This window comes from Dendronephthya gigantea, unplaced genomic scaffold (genome assembly GCF_004324835.1).
Source record: "Dendronephthya gigantea isolate DGI-Jeju-01 unplaced genomic scaffold, DenGig_1.0 000051F, whole genome shotgun sequence".
NCBI classification, from domain to species: Eukaryota; Metazoa; Cnidaria; class Anthozoa; order Malacalcyonacea; family Nephtheidae; genus Dendronephthya; species Dendronephthya gigantea.
In genome coordinates, this window is record NW_021163061.1 from 719,397 (window position 1) to 735,589 (window position 16,193).

The 16,193-nt window shown below is 35.4% G+C and overlaps 1 protein-coding gene across 1 annotated transcript; it reads right to left on the reverse strand.

Moving 5' to 3' along the window:
* Window positions 1-2,798: 2,798 nt before the first annotated feature.
* LOC114528816 (NEDD8-activating enzyme E1 regulatory subunit-like) lies at window positions 2,799-8,673 on the reverse strand. Its single transcript, XM_028550531.1, has 20 exons — window positions 8,504-8,673; window positions 7,720-7,823; window positions 7,373-7,433; window positions 7,168-7,270; window positions 7,003-7,082; window positions 6,457-6,566; window positions 6,260-6,369; window positions 6,069-6,131; window positions 5,913-5,976; window positions 5,610-5,701; window positions 5,460-5,519; window positions 5,329-5,383; window positions 5,080-5,152; window positions 4,925-5,000; window positions 4,787-4,826; window positions 4,625-4,702; window positions 4,436-4,528; window positions 3,873-3,916; window positions 3,718-3,788; window positions 2,799-3,146 (listed from the first exon to the last, which is right to left on the reverse strand). Exons 1-20 carry the CDS (start codon window positions 8,602-8,604, stop codon window positions 2,987-2,989), a joined length of 1,638 nt encoding a protein of 545 aa, XP_028406332.1. The 5' UTR covers window positions 8,605-8,673; the 3' UTR covers window positions 2,799-2,986.
* Between the last annotated feature and the right edge of the window lie 7,520 nt (window positions 8,674-16,193).

Below are 16,193 nucleotides of genomic sequence, written 5' to 3' on the forward strand. Positions count from 1 at the left end.
AATGTGGTATAACAACTGCCTAAAATAGACAGTGTTTTGGCTATTCACCCTAGCATGTATGTCGTGAAAGTGATCTTGTACACAACGCATATTCAGGTAATTTAATCCGGCATTGTATACGCTTTTAATGGAGGCACAATATATATACAAAACACGAATGGTTTTTAAGGTTTTCTATGTTAAAATAGTCACATGCAACAAAGATGTTTGTCAAGACGTGACTTGTATTCCAACGAGAGGAAAATAAAGTATTTGAGGAAGATAAATCATTGCCAGGTAATATGCATGGAGTTTGTCAAAACCAAATCAGTTGCCAAGCTCCCATACGCTCCCATAATATCTCGTGGGCATTCTTGGCTGAAAGAGCCAGCTTCATACCCACGTCAATGAGTTAACTTCCCACGCTGCCTGGGCGTATATGTGCTTCATTTTTCAATGTCAAGTACTGTATAATGAGTTTGTTAACATTAACGGAAGTCAGGTCGATTGCCATAAAGAAGGTCTATTTAGCTACGAAATTGATGCAAGGCCAAAAGGTTAAAATATATTATTACCATGCATTTGTAAGAGTATTATATACGTTGTAAAATCTGAACTGGTGATCATATATGAGCACTTCAGTCTTTCTTATATATGAACTTTTTGGAAAGATCATTGATTCTAATTTTGACATTCAAAAGTCAAAACAACTTTACGGTAATTCAGTAGTGTGGCTTTTTGTCTTTTACTTGATTTGTGCACGTATACCATTGACTATAAAAAGTCTTAAATCCTTTTTTACCAATTTTAAATAGTAGAAACATCTATTTTCTCCAAGCAGGTGTTTATAAGAATTAACAAATGACTAATGTAGTAGTTGTAGGCTTTAGAAAAAGCAAGATATGAAATGTTTCAACTGTACTACTACAGTTTAAATGCATGGATCTTAAATGTGAATCGAAAGCAATCTTTACAAGTTTACTTGACAAATCTTTACAATCAGTATAAGTTATAAAGGCTGAAAGAAAGAGAGTAGCTTTCGGTTAGAAACAAACTCGCTGCGTAGAGATTAGACGCATTAGAGTTAATTAAAACTTCATGCTATGGATACGAAAAGATTTTCATGACAAGTTGTAGGTTCTCTCCTGTTATTTCTGGTGTTTTTAAAGTAAAGGCTTTAGCATGTGACCATTCAAAATTCAGCACAACTGAAAGACTCTTCCATGCATGAAATCTTGGGATATCGACTCCTTCGGTACATCCACAATCAATAATTGGTCTTTGTGTAGGTTGACCTTTAACAAAAACGTTAAAATATAGCATGCAGATGAAACGGACAGGCTAATTGAGAACATTAAGCAACGTTTTGAAGACCCTTTACAGACGCGAAACTGAGTTCTTGTGACGAACCTGTTCATTTCCATTCCAGATTCGGCACATTAAGATTCCCCGCGTCTGAGACGGGCGTTTTCGTTATAATTTCTCAAAAAGCAAAGAATTGGGAAGAATTCTCATTCGTAGGAAGGCAAGGGTATATAGGTACACGTGTTGCAGAGTTGTATGTATATCACGCTGCTTCGACTTTCCCAGGAACACGATTGAACGGAAATGACGTAAGAGATACGCATGCGAGTGTTCTGTAATACGCGCAGCATCGTGCGAACCGCCGGCTGAGAAATCCTGTAATTTTATTTCAGGAAATACGCATTTCCGCGCGAAATCGAATTTCCGTGAAGCGCATCTGGACCGTGCGTTGAGCTTCCTCGCCGTCAAACATTAACAACCGAGCCTGTTAAAGGAATTCTCTTGTGAAATTGTCTGGTTAGAATCTGATGATATTCGAAGTAAAGTGCTATTTGAAATAACTCAATGGTCTACGAAATTCGACAGTATAAGCCATGTACAGTCAAGCAAAAATACAAATTAACGTGGTGTTTTTTCAAATTATTTTCATACAAAACTGTGGCGATACCATCTTAACATCACCTATGATACTACCGTGTTAAACGGACATTAATGAATTAAGTCCCTGTGAAAATTGTACTGATAAGTAAGCAGATTAAAACAGCATGAATGAATGTACCATTTTTTGCCCGCCGTACAATGGCTCGCTATTGGTATTCAAAGAAGAATACTTATCTCTGTATTTAAGACAGATTCTCACCTAGAGTTCCACATGACAAAACGTGTCACTCTCTGATGTCAAAACATAAACATACGGTGTGCTGAAACGTTTGATGCCAATGCTATGGGACCATATGTCGATGCTCGTAAAGTCATTACAGACGGGATCAACACATTACACTATCCTGTACTGCACTGTGACACAACTGTACTATCATGTACTGCACTGTGACACAACTGTACTATCATGTACTGCACTATGACACAACTGTACTATCATGTACTGCACTATGACACAACTGTACTATCATGTACTGCACTATGACACAACTGTACTATCATGTACTGCACTATGACACAACTGTACTATCATGTACTGCACTATGACACAACTGTACTATCATGTACTGCACTATGACACAACTGTACTATCATGTACTGCACTATGACACAACTGTACTATCATGTACTGCACTATGACACAACTGTACTATCATGTACTGCACTATGACACAACTGTACTATCATGTACTGCACTATGACACAACTGTACTATCATGTACTGCACTATGACACAACTGTACTATCCTGTACTGCACTATGACACAACTGTACTATGAAACACAACAACTGTACAATCACACAACTGTATATATACAATCGTACAAATACAGCTTCACTTGAGTATAAAACAGCATTTTATTTTCTGTCTATCAAATAGCACGTTTTATATTACAGTATTTCTCTAGAGGGCATGACTATCTCATGCCAATAATTAGGAAATATTCGAACTTCACAAGGATGTGAAATTTTATCCACTATCGTGAAATTTCACATTAAATGCTATCTATGATTTAATACCGTGAATACTTTATGGCTGTGTTCAGAATTTCATGGTTACCGATGAGCCTGTCATTGCATTATAAATATAGCAGTCATTAAATGGCACATATTGATGGGTTATTAGTTTAATGGCTTCGTGAGCAGCGGCGCCCCCCATGAATGCAGCCACTGGATGTAGTTCGCAGGCTCCATAACGACACCTGCAATATGAGAAAGGGATCTGTTTATATACTGGATGGCTCTATCTGTTCTAAACTGTTCTTCCTAGAGGTCCAGTAAGGATCATCTCTTATTGATCCAGTGTTACTACAGGAGGAAACCTAAACTAAACTAACTTTATTTATACTGGATAGTTCTATCAGTTCTAAACTGTTCTTCCTAGAGGTCCAGTAAGGATCATCTCTTGTTGATCCAGTGTTACTAAAGGAGGAAACCTAAACTAACTTTATTTATACTGGATAGCTCTATCAGTTCTAAACCGTTCTTCCTAGAGGTCCAGTAAGGATCATCTCTTATTGATCCAGTGTTACTAAAGGAGGAAACCTAAACTAACTTTATTTATACTGGATAGCTCTATCAGTTCTAAACTGTTCTTCATAGAGGTCTCTTCCCGATCCAGTGTTACCGATTATATTTTCAAGGGAAACTTATATTTATTAACAAAATGTTTTCATTACATCTACAGCTCAAGTAAAGTCCGGTATATGGTTTTCAAACGCCTCATACCAACGAGAAAGTTACTTCAGCTGAAAAAGGTAAGAAAGCACTTACATTTCTTTAATATAGTCGTCCTTTATTCCACAATGAACACCCCATTCTTTGAACAAATCCGTGACACAGGCCTATCATATTGGAGCAAAAAATATCATATCTATATCTATATTCAATATGCCGGTTAAAAATCTTGTGCTTCTTAAAAATCGAACCTGCAATCTTTCACAGTCTCCCTCTACATCTTCATCGACCTCGCCTGAATTTGAAAAGGTCAATTTCAGTTAAGAACCATGCACTGTTGACAAATCATACCTAATTTTAGTGTGCAGTGATAAACAATTTGTGATGTGATAGAAGTAAAATGTGCAGTGATAAAATGAGAAATGTGCAGTGATAAATGGTGATTCCCCAACAGACCTCACTCTGCCGAGGTGGGTTCACAAGTAATTGTCCCCAAAATGCTGGAAATCAAGTCACAGGGACTCAAAAGAACAGGAAATTTTCTGCAAGAGGTCCTGCAGACCCCCTGCAATTTCCCCATCTACAAATCACCAATTTCCAGTTAGGACTATTTTTATAATACCCCCCCCTCTCCACTATACTATTGTGATGATATGTGCAGTGATGAAAATTCTTAAAATTAGCTATGTGACAAATCCACCCTCAAAGTTATAATTCTAAATGCAGATTTCGGATTGCAATGCTATCCGTATATATAAGAATTATGCTCTTTCAATGTTTGCTCTAAGTTTGTTTACAAACTCGCTGGTTGTACCTGGATATCTGTCGAAACTAGAGTAAAATTTATCCACCGCTCGTAGAAGAACATAGAAAATAACATCATTATCTGGTTCGTCTATCAGACCATCTATAAAAGGGGGAATTAGTTTCCACAGCATAAAAACAGTGAAATGTAGAGGATTTTGACCAGTTTCATCCGTTCAATATGACGATAAATACTAACCTAGACATTGTGGAAAGGTTTTGTATTCTTCGCAAAGCGATGAACATCTTATAACTCGTAGAAACGCAGAGTTTTTACCTATATGGCAAAAATGCAGTCTTTGAAATCATCTATTTGCAAAACAGCTGCATGACTATTCTTGACGCTATGAAGTCGACTTACAAAACAACCGGATCTCATCGTCTTCGATAAAATTTGATTTCTATACGTGGAAAAACAGACGTTTTTCACGATGCAAACACACTTCGTAATCCCGAATTTTGGGATGTACAAGAATTACTCAAACATCCTTCCACGTACCTTGCCTATTGAACTGAGAATTGCTCGTAGTTTTTCTGATATATTTTGTATATCTTCCAGAGCCTTTTCGTGGTAACTGCATGAGAATATAACGTGCAAATTAGAGTGAAAATATTTTACGATTTAAAGCGAGGAATATCAGCGATGCTTTGTACCAATTTTGTAGTTGGATAAACCGTTTTGAGTCAGCCGTCATATCAGGAATCGAGCCTCGTAACGGTAGATTGCCTTGAAGATAAAAAAGTCGTTTCGGATTAGTCGTTTTGAAAAGAGTTGTTTTGATTTAAACTCGAATGAGATTCCGCACTTAAACGCAAAGATACTCTGTGATTATGATCAGAAAAACAAAGCATTGTTTTGCTCAAATACTTTTAGTAACCAGTTAGTTAGTCTATGCACCTTACCTGTTTCATTTACAAATTCTTTTAACGCTCTGCAGAGAATCCAAAACGCGGAACTCTATACAAGCATGTAGAAAGTTGTATTTTTATTACACGATGCTTCGGCATTAACTCATACTTACATGAAAACTTACAGAAGGAGTGATAGTTTCACAATGACTATCATTTAGTATTTCTTGGATTGTGCCGGGTATCTATAAGGGGGAGAAATTGATTAAAAGATATGAATCTCGAATAGTTTTATGTTGGGGATGCAAAGAAAGAGATATAATGTCGTTTCTCACCCTTGTCGTGTTGAGTGAAGTATTAACAGCCTTCAGGGCTTCTTCGAAGTTGTCTTCTTCTTCTGGTGCCCCGTTCTCTTTAACCAAAATACCTTTTGCCAAGGAAATAATTTAGATATAAACTTAAGATTGAAATTCATCCAGAAATCTAAACTAACTTTACTTCTACTGGACAGCTGCATTAGCTCTCTAAGTTCTAAACCATTCTTCCAAGAATTTGTGTTAAAATGGACATTATATTTGCTGGTCATCGGCTAAAAGATGGTCGTTTAAGTGATTTCAAATATTAGGCCGTGTCTTTACCTTGACGAAGCGTGTCTTTAAACGAACATTTCTCTTTGTAATTTTGTGGGGTTTTGCCTTCGTGCTAAAACAGTGCATGGGTGATAATGAGAGGAAGCTTTGCTTGCATGTACACGTCCAGTAAGAGTAGGAAAGTGGCGAAATAAAAAAGCCTACCGTTTGTTTCCACTTTTGAAGATACTTGAGAAGCAGGACTACGTATGGTGTATGAGAATGCTCCTATAAAAAAGTAACAAATTAGTACCCGCTTAGTTCTGGAATTGGTCTTCCTAGAGGTTCAGAGAAGGTCAAGATATCTATTTTCACAAATCTTTAATCAATTTTATCACTACAGCTTAATACCGTACCAGTTTTGACATAGAAGTTAATTCAAGCGAGTCTGAGAATGCCTGTAGTCGAGGAAATGGCTTGTCAAGGCGGAGGTCTTCGAAAGCGTTGTCCGGATGAGATTCTACAACTGTAGTTTAGAAAGAATTATAGTCGATTTACGACAGTCAGTCTCCTCCTCACGATGGATACATAAACTTTGAGTACATTCGCGTACCTGTGTGCTCCTGAACAACCAGTCTCATCATCCCAATCATCCCATATGCCGAGCACAGCAGCAAGGGGATGCCTGCCTCCCACAGGCATGACGAAATTTTCAAACGTGTTCTAGACATACAGCAGAATAAGTTTTGCTCAGATTTTTTTGCTTAGATACGGGGGTTAAAATTGGAGAGAGGGGTTAAGATTGGAGAGAGGGTTGAAATTGGGGAGAAGGGTTGAGATTCAAGAGAGGGGTTGAAATTGGGCAGAGGGGTATAAATCGAAGAGTGGGGTTTAGAATTGGAGAGAGGGGTTGAAATTGGGGAGAAGGGTTGAGATTGGAGAGTGGGGTTGAAATTGGGGAGAGGCGTTGAAATTGGAGAGTGGGGTTTAAATTGGAGAGGGGTTGAAATCGAAGAGAGAGAGAGGGATTAAAATTGGACAGAGGGGTTAATATTAGAAGGAAGGGTTGAAATTAGAGAGGGAACATTATTATTAGAGCTGCATCTGGCAGAAATAATTTTATTAATTTTATATATGTTTTCTCCAAAATCTGCATTACCTTTCAACCAAGCCTGTTGCAATGACCACGGTAAATTCTTTGAAAAAATCCGGGTTATTTGTGGCTAAATCAGACGGATCCTTGACAAAACAACACAATTATTTCGCTCATTTTTGAGGGTATTATAAGCTAGCATGAATAAAGCAGTTATTAAGAAGTGCTCACCTCTTCAATAAAATTTCCCGACACATCTGGGTTTAATTCTTGTAAAAGCTCAACAGCGCACTGAGCGCGGCTTTTTCCAACATATTTGTTACTTAAAAAGAAGCTAATTGAACAATATTTGGTTAACAAGTGTTCATGAATGACATTAGTATTTCATTAATGCCAGAAATATTAAAACTGTAAATTTGCCTGAAGATTTTCTTACTTATTTCCTATGTCCTTATCACATATTTTGTGTTTATCGACAACGGAGAATGAGCCAACCCCTGTAAAATAATTGCAAACACTGGTTTAGAGATGAACATGGATGGCTTTGATACATTTTTTATGTTCGTCTGGGAAAATTCTAAACAGCTGCTTAAAAACAACATCAGAAGAAAAGTGTGTGAAGTGTAATAAACATAAAAGTTTCATTGTTCCCAAATTTACATCTCTTAAAAGTAGAATAGCATTGCAAGTTGCAAGAAAAATTGCACAGTGTAACAGGGCCTTTAAGGTAAAGAGGAAATTTTACTGAGAATTGTGTTAGAATTCTGCGGTATAGTTGCATACCTGGAAGGACAAGATTTTTGAGAATTTCGGTCCCAAGAGCTGTTGCATTGATCAAACAAACTTTTGCAGTTTCGAGCTTTTTCTGACCATGATCACCCCATAGCCTAGAGAAGATGTCTTCAGGTAATAGAAGAACTCTGTAGTGCATATCTAGGGAGGTATTTAAGGGGGTTCTGGTGCAGATCAGAGAAACAAACTTGTAGGACTGTGCGCTCCACAACAAGTCATCATAAGCAACAAGCACCTAGCAATATCTTGATTACAATTTAATACATTGATAAAACATGAAATGTGAAAGAATTTGATCTTTTCTGATCTTCCTTAAATCTTTGTCAAATAAGGTTTATAGGGGCTGTGTATTTTGAAGTTAATAAGTTTAATTGCTACAACCATGCATGTATAATCGATCGCTATTGTCACCACTTGATGAAGACACTGGATCAGTGTGTCGAAGGTTGAGTCATTAATATAATCTATGTAATTATTTTCATTATTCACACCAGAGTAGTGATAATAGTGATGGTTCTTGTATTTTGAAAATGATATAGCATAGAATAGCATAATATCATTAATAGACTCAAGATTTTATATCCCACGTACCATAAGGATGCATATAAATTCGTACTTTCTTCAATTTGTATTACAAAACGAGGCCAATGTATCGTGTTTGTTTATAGTATAATTAAGACTTGTCTGACTTAATAACATGTCGAATGGAAATATGACTTCAGACATCATCAGATTACAGCGGAAACCCTTGAATTTCGGAAGCTGTGCAACTCACCTTAGCTGCCTATCATATTTCTTGTCTTTTTCTGTAGCTCTTGCCATTTTAGCCGGTTTCTCGCTTTGTTTTTCAACACTTTCACAACTCTTCCTCTTCATAATTCCACCATATTTGACAACACGAGTCTGCGTGACCTGGAAATTTACGTCAGCGATCTCACAATCCGCGGTACTTCGTGATCACTGCATCACACGGATTCACGAGAAATGTTTCAACTTTCAAAGTGAAAATTGAAAAATGCTGACATGACGATAAAGACACTTTGTACAAAACTAGTTCAAATGTTCAATAAATGTTTGATATTATAATAATAGAATTTACTTTTTCAGCACATAATTTATAAATTTCAACCCATGTAACCCAACCGTATTATTTAACATGCAAGTGATGAAAAAAACCTAATTCTTATAAAATAATAACAACAAGTTCTGTATATTTGAAATGACATGAACAAAATATTAAGATATCCCACAAAATATTTACAGTTTATCTAATCAAGTTAGTGAGCCATCATCATATTATGATGGGTGGTATATATATGATCTTCAAGTTCACTTTGAACATCAAACTCATGACCACATACTCCACAAATATAACCAATACAAACTGGTTCTTTTGTATTTAACTTAAGATGGACATTAGCTATTTTTCCTGCTCTTTTACCTATTGCTAAGTAATCACATTCATGGGATTTTCTATGATTTCTTAAAGAACTTAAAATCTTTTATCACAAGCATCACATTCATAAGGCTCCTCTCCAGTATGTGTTCTTTCATGTAGTGTTAACTTGTCTGCCTATGAAAGACTCTTCAAACTTTCGTCTTGAAGAAGCATTTCTCGTCAATAAGCTTTTCCCATAATGTACGTTATTTATATGTGTCTTTAAGTTGTCTGTCCGTGAAAATCTTCTATGACAACGATCACATTCATAAGGCTTCTCTCCAGTATGTGTTCTTGTATGTTCAGTCAATTTGCTTTTGCAGGGAAAAGTCTTATCACAGTAATTGCATTTTTCAGGCATGTTTAACTGTGTTTTGGAACTTTGTTCTTGCTCTTCTTTCTACTTCAATAAAAACTAAATGAAATAGAAAGACATGACTGTAAATTAGATTCTTTATAACTGTCATTTCAACATTTTTATTTATGATTCCCGCTTTCCTCAAATCGATCCAATCACCGATAAGTTTAAAAAACTATGTAGATCAACATATTACAAACCTGGGGCCGGTTGTATAAAAACGTAGTTAACTTTAACTATGATTAGCGCTAATCACTGTAATTAAATTCCTAACTATAATTAGTTAACTACACGACTTCACAAAACGTAGTTTGTCGGATGATTAACTAATCACGTAGTTAACTTGCGTCACACTGTGCTTGCGTGGGTTATTAAACAGAGAAATAGCATGAAGTATCAAGAAATTAGTCACCGCTGTTATTGATTTTGAATAAGACTGTGGACTCGTATTTACAAAAATTGATGTATTTTGATCTAAAAGATTGTAAAAAATCCAATAAAACATATGATTTTACGTCAGAAATCGATTTCCTTGTGAGCTCCACATATATCTGGAGTAAGAACTTAAGACTTTCGTGAGGCCAAAAATTGAAGCCAAAGATGGCGGATATTGAGGCGCTATAGTACGTCAGTTTCAGACCTCCTATGTGCGCAGTCAACTAAATTCGTATTTTTTAACTTTATTTTTTCCTTTTTTTGAGTAAAAAATGAGGGGGATTTCAATGAAAAGTATAATACTAATATAATGCTTTGTATTGAGATACTTTTATATTTCAATTAAATTGACAAAGAAATAAGAAATATCTTACAATGAATTATTATTATTATTATTATTATTTATTATTAAACTTTATTTACACACGGTATTCTCAATCAGGATTTTCATGCTGACAAATGACAAGATTATGAATTACAAAATAAGACTACAAAAATATTTACAATGATAAATCAAACTAATAATTAATATACCTGCTTTTCATGAGAGCCGTGTAAGGAATATATACAAGAAATATAATATAATACAAATGTGAATGTAGATTAAAATAATTTGGAACAGCCCGCTTTAAAATTTGATAGGTTATTTGCTAGCCGTAGCCCAATCGGTAGGCTGTTCCATAGCATCGCACCACTATAACTAAAACTATTCTTCAGATAGTTTGTGCGAGGCTTAGGAACAGCCAGCTTACTATTTGTGTTTCTCAACGAATAAGGATTGACACTGTCACGGTTTACAAACATGGAACCCATGTATTGTGGAGCAAGTCCATTGAGTGATTTATAAACCATGACAGCCTTTTGAAACTGGCGTTGGGAAGATAACTTTTTCCAGCCAAGTCTATCGAGTAAGATGTCGGCATTAGTGTCATAGCTTGAAAAGGTCAAAACTCTCGCTGCGCGATTTTGTAGTTTTTGAAGTTTATCTGCCAAGGTTTTATTGCAATTGTCCCAAACTGTACAGCAATAATTGAAATATGGCTGGACAAGGGAATTAAAAATTAAATACAATGTTGCAACTGGGACAAATGAACGAACGAGTTTTAAAGCGCCAATACCAGAAGCAATTTTTTTTGTTAATTCCTTGATCTGTATATTCCAAGATAGATTTTCATCAAGGTGAACTCCTAGAGATTTTGTATGTGAAACCTTGTCTATAGGAATTCCGTCTATTTTAAAACATGGGTCTGATTGGAAAGTAGCTATTCTTTGTCGTGAGCCAATTAGCATAAATTCAGTTTTGGATTGATTCAATGTAAGCCTATTGGCGATAAGCCATTTATTAACATTTTCAAGATCTTGATTGAAGTAATAATCTATATCTTCAATTTTATTGCTTGCAAATGTTAAATTGGTGTCGTCTGCATACATTCGTGCTTGGGAGTGCTCAAGACAATTTGGCAAGTCATTTATATACAATAAAAATAGCAATGGTCCCAAAATAGTTCCCTGTGGAATACCACAAAGTAACGTACGGTTGGTAGAAAGATGGCCATTGACATAACATTTTTGACTGCGGTTACTTAAATAAGACCTAAACCAGTTAGCCACAGCACCCCCAAGACCATATGCTGACAGTTTTGACAACAAAATTCCATGGTCAACTGTATCAAAGGCTTTCTTAAGATCTAGGAAAACGACAGCATTGACCAGTCCTTGGTCAATATTGTAGGCCCAGCTATTAGTAGATTCTAGAAGTGCAGTAACAGTTGAATGCAAACGTCGAAATCCAGACTGGCTATTACATAGTAAATTGTTCTCAGTAAGAAAACCGTAAATTTGATCATAAATAATTCGTTCGAAAACTTTCGCCACAACCGGTATTATCGAAATTGGGCGATAATTATTTAAGTCTCTACGCTCGCCCTGTTTGAATAATGGAATGACTTTTGAGCATTTCCATTCTTCAGGAAAGATACCGGTAATGATAGAGCAGTTAAAAATTACGGCAAGTGATTCAGAAAGCAAGTCAGGACAATGACGAAGAAGCTTGGCAGATATTTTGTCTAGCCCAATTGCTTTGGACTTACAAAGTTTGTTAAGAAGCGAATAAACTGATGATGGGGTTATTGACTTTAATAAACTCTATATTATTGTTACTATTGTGGCAAGTAAGATATTCTAAATACGAGCGATTGTTTTCTTTGTCAGGTATTTTTTCCTTAAGCTTAGGTCCAATAGTAGCAAAATGAGTATTAAACGTCTCAGATAGGTCCGAGGGGTCAGTAATAGAAACCCCGTTTATTTTGATTTCATTTACTCGTGAACTCATCTGTTTTCTTGAGGTCAATTCATTGATGATACCCCAAGTTTTTTTAACATTATTCTCGTTTTCATGAAAAGCGTTCATATAATAGGTTTTCTTAACAAGTTTAATTTCATTGTTTACAGAATTTCGAGCTTTCTTAAAAACAGTCCTTTATACAGAAAGCTGTATAAAGCACGCGTTTAGCAACAGGGCGCTTATATAGGCGCTTAGCAACGATTATCGTTTATAGCACAGCTTATAGTGCGCATAGCAACAACGATTATCGCTTAGATCTTTATATAAAATGCTATTTCTTCGATTCTTTTGCATATCATACCCCAACAATTACTCAGAATTATAACAGAATGATAACAGGTGAAATTCAGACATTTTGAAGACAGCAGAGAACAAAAAAGCGAAAAAATACGGAATTTCTTGATAAACAAAGCAGCCTACTATTTTGATTTTTGTTTGACTTTTGACTTATAATACAAATGCAGTTTACAACTATATGTTGGTTTGAATATACTATTTGAATAATCGTTTCAACCGCTATCGTTTAGTGCTATTCCGGGGTCTTTAGCCCAAATACTTCCTGAGATATTTAATGTTTTGCTTCTCAGACGGGAATTAGTTTTATGATTGAAGTTATAAACGACGTTTTATACAACCGGCCCCTGGTTACCAAATTTGTTCCTTTTCTCAACTTACCTTTGATGAGTCAATATCTGGAAAGTTTCACCAAGTAGATATATTTGGTTTCACTGTATCAATAGAGAAATTTAGCAAACACATTGACAAATGCCTTTGTTCACATTTAGAGTGCTTTGACGATTGCTTAATTTGCTTTGACGTGGCATTTATTCAAATTGAATAAATGCCACGTCCAAATTCCACCATATTTGACAACACGAGTCTGCGTGACCTGGAAATTTACGTCAGCGATCTCACATTCCGGAGTACTTCGTGTTCACTGCATCACACGGATTCACGAAAAATGTCTCAAAGTGAAAAATGCTGACATGACGATAAAGACACTCCGTAGAAAACTACTTCAATGAATGATTGATATTATAGAATTTACTTTTTCAGCACATAATTTATAAATTTCAACCCATGTAACCCAACCGTATTATTCAACATGCAAGTGATGAAAAAAACCTAATTCTTATAAAATAATGACAACAAGTTCTGTATATTTGAAATGACATGAACAAAATATTAAGATATCCCACAAAAATATTTACAGTTTATCTAATCAAGTTAGTGAGCCATCATCATATTATGATGGGTGGTATATATATGATCTTCAAGTTCACTTTGAACATCAAACTCATGACCACATACTCCACAAATATAACCAATACAAACTGGTTCTGTTGTATTTAACTTAAGATGGACATTAGCTATTTTTCCTGCTCTTTTACCTATTGCTAAGTAATCACATTCATGGGATTTTCTATGATTTCTTAAAGAACTTAAAATCTTTTATCACAAGCATCACATTCATAAGGCTCCTCTCCAGTATGTGTTCTTTCATGTAGTGTTAACTTGTCTGCCTATGAAAGACTCTTCAAACTTTCGTCTTGAAGAAGCATTTTTCTTCAATAAGCTTTTCCCATAATGTACGTTATTTATATGTGTCTTTAAGTTGTCTGTCCGTGAAAATCTTCTATGACAACGATCACATTCATAAGGCTTCTCTCCAGTATGTGTTCTTGTATGTCTCGTTAAATCGCCTGCCCTTGAAAAACTTCTATGACAATCATCACATACATGTTCAGGCATTGTTAACTGTGTTTTACAACTTTATTCTTGCTCTTCTTTTTACTTCAATGAAAACTAAATGAAATAGAAAGACATGAAGTCCTGTAAATTAGATTCTTTATAACTGTCATTTCAACATTTTTATTTATGATTCCCGCTTTCCTCAAATCGATCCAATCACCGATAAGTTTAAAAAACTATGTAGATCAACATATTACAAACCTGGGGCCGGTTGTATAAAAACGTAGTTAATTTTAATTATGATTAGCGCTAATCACTGTAATTAAATCCCTAACTATAATTAGTTAGCTACACTACTTCACAAAACGTAGTTTGTCGGATGATTAACTAATTACGTAGTTAACTTGCGTCACACCACAGAGAAGAGATGGACCATCTCTCCTCTGTGGTCACACTGTGCTTGCGTGGGGTTGTTAAACAGAGAAATAGCATGAAGTATCTCATATTATTCACCGCTGTTATTGATTTTGAACAAGACTGTGGACTCGTATTTACAAAAATTGACAGTATTTTGATCTAAAATATTGGAAAGAATGCAATAAAACAAGGAAAAAGTTCAAAATAATTCAACGAAAACGGCGCTCTTAATATAAAAACGTCCCTTTTAGTCAAAATACCGGTTTCGATTGAAAATGGAGATGGGTAATCTTTGCTAGGATCGTAATTTGGCATCATACTCCGTTGCTGCCCAAATGACAAAAATAAAAGCGTACAGTATGTCGCCCAGTTTTCGGACACAAAATTTTTTTTCGTTATTCATCGCCTTTTATTATCGCTCGATGGTTCAAAATTTCAAGATTTGTTGCCATATTTGTTTCGAAACTTATGTTAAAAGAAAATACGCCCAGCTTCGTTATATTTTTTTCTTGCGGTTGCTCAAAATCATCACGAATATTGATGTCCAGTTTTCGGACAGTTCGCCCTGTTCTCGGACGGGCAATTTATACCCTCAAATGATCGTGATTTGACGCTCAGGTAAGCTGGATTTTGGTATTAACTATTGAAATTTAATGTAAAATAAATATAACAATTTATTTTAAACAATTGTTAAAGTTAATGTTATTTTTCTGGCATTTGCACTATGGCACTTGTAATTTTAGAGTGCACTGCAGCCATATCTAAGTTCTTCTTTATAATATACTCGTATTGCACTATATAATCAAGAATTGGCGTAAAAGTATATTTTTGCATTATTTTGCATCTTCCTAAACTTTTTTGCAATGAAAAACTACAAGTTGCATTATTGCTTGTTTAGCAGCACGTCGGTGTCCGAAATATACAAAAATGGCATGAAGATTCAAAATCTCACTACATCGTAAATATGCGGAAAGAGTCGCACATTTTTACCTCAAACATAAAGGAGGTTTTTAAAATCCTTTTCATGTAAAAATTGTTACATTTGGTGACCGGGCTCCTAAGAAATTAGTTTTTGAAGTGTTCATACAAATTTGTGTCGCGGTAAACTACCCAATTTTGAAAGAAAAATTATTGACCTACCTTCGCTAAAAATGCATAACTCCGAATAAGCAAATAAAAAGACACGTCAAAACGCAAAAACATTCGCAACATATCAGAAAATGATCGGAACATATTGTTTGAATTATTCCTTTTGTTTAAGAAAAGAAAATTTAGCAATGTAACTCAGCTGTCCGAATGTTTATACAAGCTTCGACCGGGGCCTTTTCTGAGTGGATAACGGTTGACAACCTTAATATGTGTTGATTTACTTCTCAAAAGCTCAAGACGCCGTTTTAAACTACGATTTGACCACTAGGTTAGACTTACCTTTTGTCAAAGTATATCTTCTGAGTTAAGTTCTGATATTCTCCTGTCAAGTGTCACCTACACGTACACAAATTACCATGGAGATTATAAATAACACTTGCGCAGCTGTTATTTATAATCTCTATGCAAATTACAGCGCCTGGGTAAAAATTTAGATCAGCGACCTCACACTAAGATGTACTTCGTGATCTGTGACAATCACGCACGGACTCGCAAGAAATTTTTTTCAAAGTGAAAAATGCTGACATGACGATAAAGACACTTCGTAGAAAACTAGTTCAATGAATGATTGATATTATAGAATTTACTTTTTCAGCACATAATTTATAAATTTCAACCCATGAAACCCAACC

Bases quoted from the DNA above. Each gene is read 5' to 3' on its own strand.
- LOC114528816 (XM_028550531.1), bottom strand. From the start codon at position 8,604: ATGAAGAGGAAGAGTTGTGAAAGTGTTGAAAAACAAAGCGAGAAACCG. The intron at 7,271-7,372 runs GTAAGAAAATCT...TTGTTCAATTAG, and splicing joins GATAAGGACATAGGAAATAA to CTTCTTTTTAAGTAACAAAT. The intron at 4,703-4,786 runs GTAAGTCGACTT...TTTGCCATATAG, and splicing joins CGATGAGATCCGGTTGTTTT to GTAAAAACTCTGCGTTTCTA.